The sequence below is a fragment of the Vidua macroura genome, chromosome 11 (genome assembly GCF_024509145.1).
Source record: "Vidua macroura isolate BioBank_ID:100142 chromosome 11, ASM2450914v1, whole genome shotgun sequence".
In the NCBI taxonomy this organism is placed as follows: domain Eukaryota; kingdom Metazoa; phylum Chordata; class Aves; order Passeriformes; family Viduidae; genus Vidua; species Vidua macroura.
Window position 1 is genome coordinate 9,475,793 of NC_071581.1, and position 14,680 is coordinate 9,490,472.

Sequence of the window (14,680 nt, forward strand, 5' to 3'; positions counted from 1 at the left end):
TTAAAATATATTTAAGTTGCTCTTAATCACCACTATAAATGTGGTTTTCTAAACAAGTAGGTCATACTTACTCCATTACTAGAGGCTCATCATGAAAAGTCTTATTTAACATAGTTTTATGGTTAAGATCTGAAAACAGAAAATATTAACTTGATTCAGTTACCAATATATTCTGACGTTTGCATTTTCAATTAAGACATAATTCTTCTATTTATTTAAAACCATCAGTTTTATGATTAAAAAAAGGCAACACTTAATATAAAGAACTAAATGGCTACGTGAAATTTTGCAGGAAAGGTGAGTTACAGTTACTGAAGGCTTTTTACCTCTCCACTAAACTCCTCAACAAATTATTCCAAGTAGATCTTAGTGAAACCTATTTCTGTGTATGACTGCAATCACACAGATACAGGAAAACTGAAACAGCTGGGATGAGGACAGGCTGAAAGTTTAACTTTCATTGTATGTTAGACTTCTGTTTATTGTTTTGTCACTGTAAATAACATTCTTAATTATACTCACTGAGTATTTGAAATAAGCAATAAAAGTAGACTTTCTGAATGGGAAGTGAGGACTAAGCTCCAATCAGGTTTTCACCTTAGACTTCACTTTTACTTGTAATCCAAACTCCTTGCCAGATTATTCCCATTTCCCTCCTCTCCCCACAATGTTTGTCTTTACAATTTCCACATTTCACACAACAGTCCCCTCCTACTGACTTGTCTGTGACACTTCCATTACCCAAGGAGACACCCCATACCTTGCCAGTGGCCACAACACATACCAACCACTGCCTGAATTTTTAACCTCTGACTCCTCCTCCAGGCCCCATGTGCTCATTCTCTTTCCCCCAACACTTGGGGTTTTCTTCTGAAACAAAACAGACTAACTTAATCCAAGTCCTGATATTCTTCCTAATACGAGAGACCTGCTATTCCCTTAATATTTGACCCACTGCACTTTTCCAGGTTGCTTGTTTCAGCTCTGATTAAAGCCAGAAGCAATGGTGTCTGAGGCAAACTTGCCTCACCTGTAACTATGCCATAACACAGTTTACAAGAGTGATTATTCTTCAGTAGTTTTTGTGGATTAAAGAGTATTTTCTTTTGTTTATCTGTCCTTTTCAAACCCTAAATTCTTCCCCAAACCCTTTCCTAACAAAGTTAACAGAAAACAGAGGAGACCTCAAAAGTTTACACAATCCATGACTCTACCCCAAGACAGAATCAGCTATACCTTGAACACTGCTAAGAGACTCCTGAAAACTCAATTCTAAAGGTCTTGAAAACTTTCAGCAATAGAGACTCTAGAAACCTTTCTTCCAATACTCACTTTAGTGTGTCACTGTCTTTAAAGAATTTCATTTAATATAAATGTTATATTTCTGGTGGTAGGTTTAGGTATGTGATTTGGAAAGTTGATGCACTAAAGTTCACAGCAGGTTCCCTGTGCATTTTAAACTGAAGATAAATCTTTAGAGATAGTCTTTGTGAAGCTGACATGCATGATGGGGAAGCCATGAGAAGCAGCTTTTCAGTTAATAGGTACTGCCAAATTAGAATAATGTTTGGTTATATCTGTTGCATAATATACTGCAAGTACTGTTCTCTTTCATTAATTATTGAACACAGCTTAACAGCAGGATAATATATGGGTGTGAGGCTGAATAACTGCTAATCACTATTTTAGTTGTAAAAACAATCATTTCACTGTAAAAATGAGTTGTAACTTCTTGACAATACTTTGAATTAAGAAGTCTAACAATCTTACTAAGAACCAGTCTCAGCAACTCACCTAACGTTTGGTTGTGTCCCCAGAAAATAAACACTGAAAGTTCATCTTTGCCATGACTTGGGGCCTGGGTAGTGAGGAGGACATCCATTTGGGAATCTCCATCATAATCTCCAGGAACTACACTGGTTATGGTGAGACCGAGGGATCTGGAATTAAAAACAAAAGCCCTCACATGCAAATAATTGTAAAAATAATGTGGGTATGTAAAAAGCACTTGTGTGGTCAAAGGCTTGCCCAATTATTTTTGGTTCAATACAATCTTACCCTTCAATAACCTGGTCCTTGCCTATTGCAAAGGTATCTCAAAATCAGGCACCTGACAAGCTGTCTTTGTCTAAGGAAAATGACATTTTAACTCTAAACTTCAGCTATCAGACATTCTTTAGCCATATTCTGTTTGTTAATGCTACCTACACTTCATTAAATCCTCACATTTGTTGTAGAACCAGTCAACCAAAATGTGTTTCAGTGAGCAGGATTTTTTGGTTGCATTCCAAGAGCAAGAACATAAGGCAACAGGAACTGTTTAAACAGCAGGAGTCAGGCACAGGTAGATTTTTTTAAAAGACAACGCCATTTCCTCCTACCTTCTGCTAGGTCTTACTATTCCTTCCTACCTTTGTTTGTTCTATCTTTTTTTATTTGCTTACCTACTCAGACTCTGCTTTACACACACAAACACAGGTCACATTAAGGATTAAAAGCAGATCCTTTCTAATGCATTAAACAAATTAGTTCCTTCCCAGACAGGAGGGAATAAGGAAAAATAAAAATATATAGAATCCAGAATATGAAGCAGAGCTATAAAAACAATTTAACTTTTAATAATCATAATACTATTGGTAAGCATTATTCATAAGCAATCACCATAATGGTATTACAAGATATTAAAGCTAGACATATATATGCACATATAAACAGACTGGTTTACAGGTATTAAAAACTGATGTTTTTTAAAGGCCACATGTAAACTTGACAAAGTTTATATCTCTACATAGAAATACCAGAACACCATCTTTCATATCTCTTCTAAATCAGATGATATTGGCTGGATTCCATTAGTAACTACAGCAAACAGATGGATTTCCCTTGACATGAAAACATGTCTTGGGATTGATACTAAACCCACCCACCACAAAGACCTATGTATGCTATGGAATGACAGTTTGCTTCACTAGGAAATACAGTCCTGAAGATCCAAATCAAGTGCAAAAATATTTCAACATATGGGTATTCTAAATACTGATTGGAGGACAAAACCTAAACCATAAGTATTCCATAAGGGGTGTGAAGTAACACTTACTAGTAAACAACATGAATGACACAACTCATGTCCATAGATTCTGTCATCTGACCAACGAAACAAAAATGTATCAGGACGTGGATCAGGAAGTTGGTCAAAGAACTGTAAGGGCAAGCTGAACAACAAGTCAAATAACAAGAGCACAGACAATTGCAGGCAGCTCCCACTGAGTGCAGAGAGGCCCTTCCAAGGCTGTGGCAGCATTGAACAGCCGTACTTACTTCATTGGTAGCTTAACACGGGGCTTAAAGTAGGGCTCCTTCTGGTCAGCCAAAAAAATCACCAACTCATTTCCTGCCAAGGCAAGCAAGACCATGAGCAACAGAGGAAGATTGGAAATGGCTTATATACAAACCCAACATTTAAACAACTACCACAAATGACCATTCCCCATAGCAGCAAAAACTTTCAAAGACGTCTGATACCACTACTTCCTCCTCATTCAAAAGGAGGCAATAGGAGCACTTCTTCAACACAAAGTCAGTTGCATCTCAAAGGAATGCTAATATCACAAAACTTCTTTGGGGGTTTAGTGTTAGAACTTTCTGTTATTTTTATTTATTACTTAAAATAAAACTTTTTGTAATGAATTAAGAATTATTGCACATGGAGAAGTAATAGGCAGCAGTTCCACAAAACTAATTAAAGCTTAAAAGCTGACTCAAATTAATTATTTTAATACTCTGTCTCACATAGGAGGATCTGATACTGCTTTCTCATGTCAGCTGCCCAAAGCACTTTAAAGGAAAATCAGAATTTACTTGGTTCCCTGCAGGATCTCCTCATTTAGAGGCAATAATACAAGTATCATTTCATTATTTCAGGACAATCTAAATAAAAGCCCATATTTTATGTTGCAGAAATAACTGAAATTCAGGGAAGAAGAATTTTAGCCTCAATATGAAATAAGGAAATAAATTTTATATGAAATAAGATTTTCAGTCAGCAAACCACAATACACACACACCTCTATAAGTAAAACATAGCTCACAGTGCAACAACTGTATTTTTTTTCTTTCTTTCATTCCCCAATAAACCCAGCTGCAGCACCACAAAATCATTCTCTATAAAAGAATAATTCTAAGGCTCCAAACTTGAGCTACCACGGTAGTTTTTAAGAGCATTGTTTCGTGGCAGAGTTCACAGCAGTCAAATAGCAGAGAATACAAGGCTCCTCACTATGAAACAAAAGGCACCTGCCACAAACCTCTTGAGAAGGAGAATCCACCACCAGATGCGTAAATGACCAGGAGCCCTTTCAGAGGCCAGGGAGGCCAGCACAGGCCCAGGGTAACACTGCCTGAGCTGCAGCACACGTTCTGGATGGGGGAAAGGTCTGGCACAGGAGCCTGGGGCTGCCTCAGCTTGGAACAGCACACCTCGGGGCTGCCTGCTGAACCTGAATTCCCATTTCACACCTCACACTCTCACCTGCCTTTTTATTGGCTATTTGGTAAACTCATGAACAGGATGAAGAAGCAAATGTGTTTTTACACATACCAGGTTCCAAGTTAGTAGCAACACTGTGAAATGAGATCTTTTGGTCATCAGAGATATAAAAATTTCAGCTCAGTGCTCATCAATAGTAAAAAAAAATTAACTATTAAAAAATATTACATGAACAGAAAACAGAATTACTATGCCACTACAATCAATCCTAAATGTTGTTTGAAGTTCTGCATTCTTTCTGAGATAAGAGAACAGTAAGAAAAAAACAGTGTATTGGAGGGTGTGAAAAAACAGGAAAGTTTCCATACAAACAACAATTATGTAGATTAGAGGTCTTCAGGCTGAGTATCTGTGTGACATATACCACACACACATATAGGTATGTAAGAAATAAACAAGAAGTTTCCCAAATTCCCCAATGAAATGCAGCAGGTGAACAGGGGAATGTTCACTCACTGCCCTGTACTTCCAGCAGAGGCATCAAGCAGAACCAGAAGCTGGTACATGAAACAAGCAACCAGCATGAGCTTCCCCACTGACCTGTTCCTTGCACAGACTCACAAAACAGCTAACTGTATGCACAATTCCATTTATTTGTAGATTCTGAGTTTCAAAAAGTGACTAAACCCAGAGTCCACTGGTACTTTGGAATTGGTCTTGCAACAGGATACTTCTGGATCTGGATTATCCCTTACATTCAGCAAGTTTACTATTTCGTACTCATGAGCACAATCTGATTTTCTTTTATGCATCTGAGTATATGGAACATTACTCTCACTCAACTGAAGTAATGCAAGATCAGAAAAATATATATCCAGACAAAGGCCCAAAACACCATTCCCATTTCTTTATTAAGGGTCAGGATTATTAGGACTGGACTGCTTTACAGAGTCCTGTTCCTCAAAGTCTTGTGTCATCTCCAGTGCTCATTTCCTCATGCTGTTTAAAACTGATTGCCATTAACCCCATCATTTAGAACTACTGCCTTTTGTTTTGAGAGTATTCTGTAGTTATTTTTCACCAAGACTTAAGTTATGAAAAATAATGTTTTCAACTATGTTATTTCAAGCTGATTTTTACAGTAGGTATTACACAGGAAAATGATTTATGAAGTGCTGCTGTAGAGACACAAATCACAAATCTAATTTCTGAAACTTATAACTATTCACAGTTTTATATGCACGCATCTGAAATATTAAGAAAGTAAAAATTAAATCCCTTATCATAGACATTCATTTTAAATCTGACCATTTTTTCAGTAGATGAGCCACTGGAGTACTTCCAGGGAGCCATGCATCTCACTAACTCAACTAGATGGGAAAGTCACTCATGCTTTACCAAAGTTACTTAGAAAAACATTTCTGAGATGGAAGGAATAAAAAAAAAGATATATCTAAGAATAAATTTACTATCTTAATGTGCTTCAAGAGAGTAAAATATTCGAAGATTAATGTCTGCAAATAACGCTGACCACAGAAAATAAGCCCTGACTTGAGGTCTCCCCATTTATAAAGCCTTAAGAGAAACTTGTGGCAGGTGACAGCTGTAACAAATTTCTTTACCCTGACACTTTAACATAATGCTCAATGTAGAATAATGTGCAATTTTTCCTCCACATCTGTGAAATGTCCACCTTTGTTTCCCAAAATACTGTGGAAGTAGGAACAAAACAATTTGTGACCATTCAAGTTGTAGGATGAAGTCTGTAAAATATTTCACAACCATAAATTCAACTTTAAAGAAAAATGGGCCCGATACGAACCATTCTAGTGCAAACTGAATAGCGTATTCCACACAGGAAATACCTGGGAGCAAAGCAAGTGTCAGTTTCATCCTGCAAACGATGTTGTGCTGGATGCCGGCCCTCGGCGACACAGCCGCGGGCACTCAGGCCGCGCTCGGGGGGAGAGCGAGCAGCCGCTACCGCACAGATCGCAGGGACCCAGGGATCAGCGAGCCCAGCCGCTCTCCCGGCCGGGCAGCTCGCCCCGGCAGCGCTGTCCCGCAGCCCCAGCCCCGCCGTCACCCCGCACGGGGCTGCCGGGCCACGGCGGCGGCGGCACCCGCGGCCGTCCCCGCTTCGCTGCCAGGGGACGAGGAGCGCAGCTCACACCGCCCGTGCCCCCGGAGCCCCCCGGGCCTGCCGCCGGCCCCCGCCGCGCACTCACCGCCGCGCAGCACGAACAGGTCCGTCTGCTTGTCCGAGTTGAAGTCGCCGAAGGCCGCCAGGGTCCCGCGGGCCTCGGGCCCGAAGAGCTGAGCGGTCACATTCTGCAGGGCTCGGACGGGCCCCGCCAGGGCCAGCAGGGCCAGGGCCAGCAGCGGGGCCAGCGGCGGGCGCGGCCCGCGGGCCCCCATCGCGCACGGCCTCGCCCCGCCCGCGCTCTGACGGCAGCGGGGCGGGCCCGGCCCCGCCGGCCGCGGTTTGCGGCAGCGGCGGCGGAGCCTGCGCGAGCGCTTTACGGCGGGAGCCAGGCAGGGCCCGCCCGGCGCCGCGCAGCCCGCGCCGGCGGCTCTCCGCGACCGCTCCGCCATGGCGGCGACTCACATGGCTGACGTGAGCTGGAAGATGCTGGAGCTGCGCGCTCGCTCCAAACGCTCAGGTCTGACCTCTTGGCTTGCCCGGGAGGAGCTCCGGGGATCCCCGTGCCTCCCGCCACTCACCGCCCCGCTCCCGCACTCCCTGCCCCGCTCCCGGCCCGGGGCTGTTTCCCCGTCCCCGCCGGGTCTCTCTCGGGTGGCGGTGCCCGGGCGGGCCCGGCGCTGAGGGGCGCAGGGGACACCCGGGGGTGGCGGGCGCAGCCCCAGGTGCGCTCAGGTGTCACCTGTGCCCACGGGAGCACAGGCAGCTGCTCGTGGCGTGTTCAGCACCGCAGCTCTGGAAAGTGTTGCGGTTGTGGAACAGATACAGTGTTTACAGGAAAGTACCGGCTCCTGCCAGGTTTCTCTTAGGTAAAGGTAACTGTTGTACAGCGTGGGAATTTCGTGTCCTGAACGTGTAGCAGCTAAGTTCTGGCCTAAACCAAAGGGTGATGTTTGCCAAGTTAGCCTGAATTTCTGAACTTAAAAAACTTGGGGTTTGAATTTCTTTTTTTTTAAAGTAAAATACAGTCATACCAGGCGTTTAATTGTTCTAACGGAAAAAGTTTTCCGGAAGATCCCTGTGTTTATTTATACGCCATACATGCTTGTAACACTCAGTTGTTACTTACTTGCATGTTTGGTTGGTTTTGTCGTGCTAGGACTGATCAAACAGTGTGAGTCCAAAACGGGGCTTTATGAGGGCTCTAAAGAATTGATTGTTTAAAGTCTGGTCCGATTAATTTGGCTTTAAAAGTTCGGTCAGTGTGTAGACTGATTGGCAGCTAGCGCTGCCCGCTGAAGGAGTTGTTACTGTGCGGCCCTTAGGATGACACGGGCCCGGAGCCGCGGGTCAGTGACGAACGGAGCCCGGGGCTGTGCAGAGCCGGGGCTGGCAGCTGCAGCCCGCCGGTGCGAACGCCGAGCCTCGGGCAGCGCACGGCCTGTGGCTGCGGAAGGCGTTTGATGGTTTCAAACACTTCGCTTTTTCTTCACCCCTGCTGCCTGTTACTTTTTTGTTACGTGTATAATGAATTGTATTCTGAGCAATGACAGATTGTTATTGTAGTTCACTTCCATCTTTCCCAGTTCATACAGATTTTGTTCAGAGGTTGTCTAGGGATTTGTTCGTGGCATTTTATATAACAACTGAAGAAATTTGCTCAAGAAATAAACATTATTTTAGTTGAAAAGTTTTTCTGATGAAAGAGTTTGTTTAAAAAATAAAATTTTATTTAATATCTTTCAGGTAACATTCATAACAAAAAATAAAAATTATGTTTTTATATTTCAAGTTTACTGCTTCATCTTTATGTTGAAATTTGTATAACTTCAGGGCTTTTTTCTTCCTTCCTGGCCCTGTCAGAAGGAGACATGGTTGGGATTATCATAGAAAGTGACTGAAAGTCCCCCACGTTTCTATTTTGGCTGAGGCTTGTGCTGGAGTCCCAGCTCACAGAAAGCAGTTTTGTTTGATTTGAGGGTTTTTTACTAGTGTGCTTCTTGGAGTAAGATGTAGTAAACGTGGAGTATAGACACACGTGCCTGAAATGCACCAGTGACTCATGTTTTATAGCCTGCAGCAATGGATTGTGTAAGACTCAAATCCTGTAGGAGGGAATTTGTGTCCTCATGTTTATGTGTATTAAATTATGGATTACTTTTTTTCCTGTAAAACCAAATTCTATTCAGAAGTTTTTGTTTCCCTTCCTGAAGCAATAAAATACTGTTTCATTTGTTGCTACTCTGATTAGGAGCAGATTCTAAATATAGTAGTGGATTAGTCTAAAAGCCCCTGAAATTTTTCTTACTTTAAAAGAAAGTACTATCTTTACTTTAAAAAAGATAAACTTTAAAGATTTGGAAAAACTTGTCATCATAATTACAGACGTTTTTCCTATGGTATATTCCGAAGTGGAAGATGACATACCTCTGATAACTGAGATATTCAGTGCCATAAGTAATGTATATGACTGCAAGAAACATGCTGGTGTAGATTTCACATGGGGCGAAAGCAGCAGTAAGCATAACCAGAGTTTTAGCTCCTTATCATTGTTACTTAACACTTTAGTGTGCACTCGTTAAATCAGTATTTTTATTTCATCTTGAAATATATCAGATTGTATTCATCACCTTCTGCTGTTTGTAGCAAATTTCCTATTGAATAACAAAGCTCATGTCAAATATCCAAAAGATGGATTTTTGTAAACTGTGTCCTTTCACTCAGATGGAGTAAACGACTAAGTTTTATGGAAGTAAAAGCAAAATAAAACCAAGAGGTCAGTGTAGAAGGAAACATAAGATGTAATGAAAGTTTGTGCTGTGCACTCTGTTGTGTTAATAACTCCACTAACATTGCTTTCACTTAATTTAACGCTGATTGCCTTTAACATTTACTAAACAGTTTTGAAAATTACTGTAGCTTAGCCTGAGACGTTTGTGATTAGCTGCACCAATTTGAAATGGCCAGTTTGGATGATGACAGAGCCTCCTCTGCGCATGCTTTTTTAGAATTTGGTAAGTGTGCAGTTCTGTGTTTTGTTTTCGTTTGTGGCTATTTAATTCAATAAAAAATAATTGTATTTTGTTTCATACAGTGTTCTGTGTTAGTAGTTTTTTACCACTGTACAGTAGAACTTAAAAATTTGAAGTCTTTCAGTAAAAAATTCTGAAAATTGTAATCTACTTAGATTGAAATCTACTGTCAAATCTTCGTGTTTTGTTTGTTTAGAGTTCCTGTCAGTATCCCTCAGTGCAACCATCTCTGAACTCAAATTCCTCTTTTAAGATGACAGTCTCAAAGTGAAAGGTGCATTAAGAATGCTGTTTGTAATTGGCTCCTAAAAAACCCCAGCGTGACTGGTTTAGAGATAAGTAAAATTTCTGGTCAGCCTTTCATTGGTTACAAAGCTGGACATTGGGAAATTAAGTGGAAGCAAAGTAAAGCCCCCTGGCACAGCTTCTCCTCAGGTACCACAGAAGCTAAAATACAAGACGCTCTCCAGACCATTCCTGTGTGTTTTGAAGGGAGTTTGACTGGGATGAGATGTATCCATATGTGACACTCTGTGATGGGTGAAAACTCTTGAGTAGTCCTTGTTGAAACACAGTAGCAGTACAAGTGCTGGTGGGAGTGACCAGATTAGGGGACGCAGCTGCGTGGCTTGGACTCCCTGGCCCTTCCTGTGGCTTTTCAGTTTTGCCTCTCTGACCATCAAAAAATGTGATGTGTTGACAGTGTTAAAAAAAAAAAATTACTCTTTCCTAATTATTGTATAGATATTTGATGTTTCTCTTGTTATGATGCAAAATAAACATTTTTAGTAGTTTTAACACCTATTGTTTTGAATTCTCAGAAATGGCAATGCCTGCCTTGAATATCCTGAGTGGTTTCCTGCCTTGCTTGTAGCATTTACAAGGCTTGTGTGGTAGACTTTGGCATTTTGGTTATGTGAAGCTCCTGTGTACTAGCATGATGGTCAGTATTTTATTTCTGGTGTTCAGTAGCTTTTGTTGTTTGTGTTGTTAGTTACTGTAAATCCTGAAATCAGTGGTTTCCATTAAGTATAATATACTGGACAGAGAGCTACCTTCAGATGATTAGAAAATAGAGAAAGGACAGAATAAATTGCTGTGGGTTTTTTTTTTTTCTTTATCCTCTGTGGTGACCAGTGACAGGCCCCGAAGAAATGGTTGGACCTGTGTCAGGGGAGGTTTAGGTTTAGGTTGGATACCAGGAAAAAGGTTCTTCACCCAGAGGGTGTTTAGGCACTGGAACAGGTTCCCCAGGACAGTGAGCACAGCACCAAACCTGACAGAGCTCAGGAAGAGTTTGGACAATGCTCTCAGGCACAGGGTGCCATTCTGGGCTTGTTCTGTGCAGGGCCAGGAGCTGGACCTCAACAATCCTTGTGGGTCCCTTCCAACTCAGGATGTTCTATGACTCTATGAAATACTAATTGAATTACTTGCACAGTGTAACATGTGATTTTTCTTGATAAATGATAGTTTAAAAGCTTTGTCACTTTAATGCTATTTAAATTAAACTATTACAAGATTTTACTCATTTTTACCCATTTGTTATTGTCACTCAACCAAGGTAACTATTCATACTTTTTGCTTACTTCTACTATGTATTCAGGTAGAGGAATACTTTAATACCTCTTCTGTCTGCCTCTCCAAGCCCTTCTCCTGGTGTTTCCTTACCCTGTTTTGTTGAACAGTTAAGTCTGGAAGGGTTGTCAGGTGGTCAATTACTCCTGCCTCTTGCTCAAAGCAGGATCAACTATGAGATCATAGTTTCCTCCTGTATGTAGTGATTAAAAATCCCCTTGTGATATCATTTCTTAAACTTTGCTGTGAGTAGAAATAAAATCCTCTTTGGTCCAAATGACTTCTGTAATGTGAAGCTGCCTCTGCCCTTATTAATGCTGAGTAATGAAAGTTACAGTGATCTGAGGTCCAGGGCTTGCCTCTGTCTCAAATGTTTGATTATGTCCAGACCTAATGTCACATCAGAGGCTGTGATCAGTTTTTACTCTTATCAAATCTACAACGAAATCTTGTGTTCTCAGCTTTTTTCTTTTGGTCTGGCCTGATTTAATTATGCAAACCAATGTTTTCTTTTGTTATTCTGGCAGGTGAAATATTAAAGTTCTTCCCATGTTGCTTCCATTTGTTTGTGATTAACTTTGTGGAAGTGTTTGTTTATATTAATTCTGTACTTTGAAAGATTTGAATAAACCATCCTTGTTGAAATATGCAAGTCTTTATCCATAGACTCGGTACATAATTCCATTCTAATCCCTATTTTTCCTTAATATCCACAATTACTGCCATCTTCAAGGATGTGTGTGTGTGTGTCCAAAGCTTCCATATATATAAACTGGGGAGCAGAGTTGTTTTAAAGCCATTTTGGTCATAGCTTCTGAATCCAAACATCTGGACAATTGATATCTCTTCCCTGAAGAGCAGTTAAGGCTAATCTCAGGTAAAACTGGAATAAAAATGAGGTTGATGGGAAAATAGCATCAGGATGACACAGTATTTTCAGTACCCAGAGGTTGTATATACATAGGATCGACATTTCTTCCTGTTCTCTATTACTTTGAAAGGAATCTCTATCATTTTTTGTGATTATTCAACTTGAAGAGTGGTGAAATCATATTACTCTGGGACCTGTAAATGGTAGGAAATGAAAGAGGATTAGTTTTCCTTCAGATTAGGAATATAGGCATTTGGTCAGTGCCATGTCTGAAGACAAACAGGGATTTAATTGGACTTGGGATCAAGACTTTGAGTGTTCTCTTATCAGACATTAATTATATTAACACAGAAAGTGACACTGATTTTTCTATCAGTTTTTTACTGATTTTGATGGAGGTACTGCCTGCAGCAATGCACTTGTGGTGTAAGAAAATAATGGGCACACTTCATTCTTTGTAGGAAGAGAAACTGAACTCCCAAATACCCTATTTAAATGTTGGATGGGGTTGTTACACCACTAGACAGCAGAAGAAATAGTAAATCAACAAAACAGGTTTTTATGTTCTTCCTAGCATACCTACTTATTTGCCTAAAATAAAACTCACACTGTAAGGTTTGATGTTAATAAAGTGATGTATTTATGAAAAACAGTATTTAAAATTAATGTCCTCATTCTTTTTCTTCTCAATGCTACTGTACAAAGTGAGACCTCCGGGGTCCCATTTGCAAATGTCACTCTATTATGTTTAGAGTGCTGCAGTCTTGCTGTTGTCATCTCTTTAGAATGGGGTTTTTTTTTAGTTTGAAAACTGATTTTAAATATGTAATTGAAAATAGCTTTCTATGACAGGTTTTTATCTTGCTGAAATGAACTCAAATAGATTTTGGATGAGACTGTAGACAGGCTTTTTTTTTTTAGCCATCCTTAAAATAGCTTCTTCTGTATTATGGGCTCTCTCCAAAAGCTCAAGGAAGGAGCAGCTTCATGTTTGTCCTGACTGTTCCTTGCTTTGATTAGGTTGTGATAGTAATGAATGTAATTTACCACATGATTTCTCCAGGAGAATGCTGTAGACACCCAAGCAAAACATAAACTATATAGATGCTAATAAGGAATTAATGAAAAATATGTGGAAAACTTTGATTTAAGCAAGTTCTCCTCCTTATAGTAGGAATTAGGGAATACTTCAAAAGCATAAAACTATTTTTTGTCAGCTTTTCAAACTTGGAATTAATTTTACCTTTCTGTTCCATCAGCAGTCTACTCTGACTGTTTTACTATATTTCTATTAAAGTTTCAAACATCTAGAAAAATGTAATTTGTGGTAGCGTTTGACATTTTCGTGCTCTCTGTTCTGTTTAATCTTATTTCTGCACTAAGTTGAAATCTTTGAATGCTCTGAAATAGAAAAATATGTTTGCTTTTTGTTCTTGATACCTTTGTTTTGTTTCTCTGTTGGCCACAGAGGGTCACAGATTGTCTGGTGAGTATTTAAATTAAAACCATTTTAGTTCAGGAACTTTTGACGTGTGTGTATGTGCCTGTGGATGCTCAGCTGTGTGTCCTGGTGCCACAGTGGGGTTAGCAGCCTGCAGGAAGTGGACATTCTGAACCCGTTTCACACACAAAGGATGGTGGATTTGCATATGATACTCAGTTAGCTAATCTAGGAGATAGAATCATTATTTTGCCTTTGAAAATCTGTTACCTGAATTTCTCATAAAACTGCTGCTTTTTATGCACTGACTTCCTGAATATTTTTTTCTTTTGTGTATTCTGTCCTTTCACTACAACACTGTACAAAATTACAGTTACTGCAGCTCACTGTATTGTGTGCTTTTGCAAGATAACTGAATTAATTGTATAACAGCATAAATTATGAATCATGTAATGGACAGGGATTCATAGGCTAAAAGAAGTAGAAAAACAAAATAGCTTTGAAAAATGGATTTAAATTGGTTCAGAATGTTCATTATTTATTTATTTTAATAGAAGATACAAGCTGTGATATGTTACAAGTTTTTCTTTTCCATTACAGAACAATTTCATTTCTTTTGACTTTGTTTTTTTAGGCAGTTCAAATACACTGGGCTCTCTGTGCTTCCCGTTCAGGCCCTTTCCCACATGCGGGTGTTTTTTTCTAATTCAACCTCTCCCAATGAGGAAAGGCTGTAGGGGAAGCTCAGCTGGGTTGGGAAGCATCACCAGGACATCCAAGCAGAGCAGGCACCCGGGGCTCTCTTGGGGAGGGGTAGGGCTTTTTTCACTCCTGTGCTGGCAAAGCAAAGGTAAGCTAACTTGGGCTGAGGTTTGCATTCTTGAATGGCTAGACATTTTCTTCTCTCCCCCAAAGGACTTGATTCATAAAGCTTCTGTCATCATTCTGCACACATCCCAGTTAGGTAGGAAAGGACCTCTGAGGTCATCAAGTCCAACATTTGACCAAACACCATCCTGGCAACCAGACAGGGCACTGAGTCCCACATCCAGTTGTCTCTTGAACATTTCTCTTTTTTTTCATTTTGTTTTCTTGATTTCATGGGGCTGAGAGTCCTGGATATGGACAA

The 14,680-nt window shown here is 40.3% G+C and overlaps 2 protein-coding genes across 6 annotated transcripts in view; one reads left to right on the forward strand and one right to left on the reverse strand.

Annotated features, from left to right (window-relative positions):
- The window catches only part of ITFG1 (integrin alpha FG-GAP repeat containing 1), a 73,589-nt gene extending 66,672 nt beyond the window's left edge, over positions 1 to 6,917 (reverse strand). Inside the window, exons 1-4 of the mRNA XM_053987243.1 lie at positions 6,715 to 6,917; positions 3,319 to 3,391; positions 1,795 to 1,940; positions 72 to 129 (exon numbers count right to left, since the gene is read on the reverse strand). Of these exons, the coding sequence (XP_053843218.1) occupies positions 72 to 129; positions 1,795 to 1,940; positions 3,319 to 3,391; positions 6,715 to 6,904 (467 nt within the window). The 5' untranslated portion in view covers positions 6,905 to 6,917. The remainder of the gene's footprint in view (positions 1 to 71; positions 130 to 1,794; positions 1,941 to 3,318; positions 3,392 to 6,714) is intronic.
- A 110-nt stretch (positions 6,918 to 7,027) lies between these two features.
- Positions 7,028 to 14,680, forward strand: part of PHKB (phosphorylase kinase regulatory subunit beta) — a 70,615-nt gene continuing 62,962 nt past the window's right edge. For 2 of the 5 annotated variants that reach the window (XM_053987252.1, XM_053987250.1), the window contains exons 1-2: positions 8,993 to 9,643; positions 13,579 to 13,596. In XM_053987252.1, the coding sequence (XP_053843227.1) occupies positions 9,589 to 9,643; positions 13,579 to 13,596 (73 nt within the window). In that variant the 5' untranslated portion in view covers positions 8,993 to 9,588. Of the gene's footprint in view, positions 7,150 to 8,992; positions 9,644 to 13,578; positions 13,597 to 14,680 lie in introns of those variants that run through there. The other 3 variants (XM_053987251.1, XM_053987253.1, XM_053987254.1) reach the window with 3 other exon arrangements.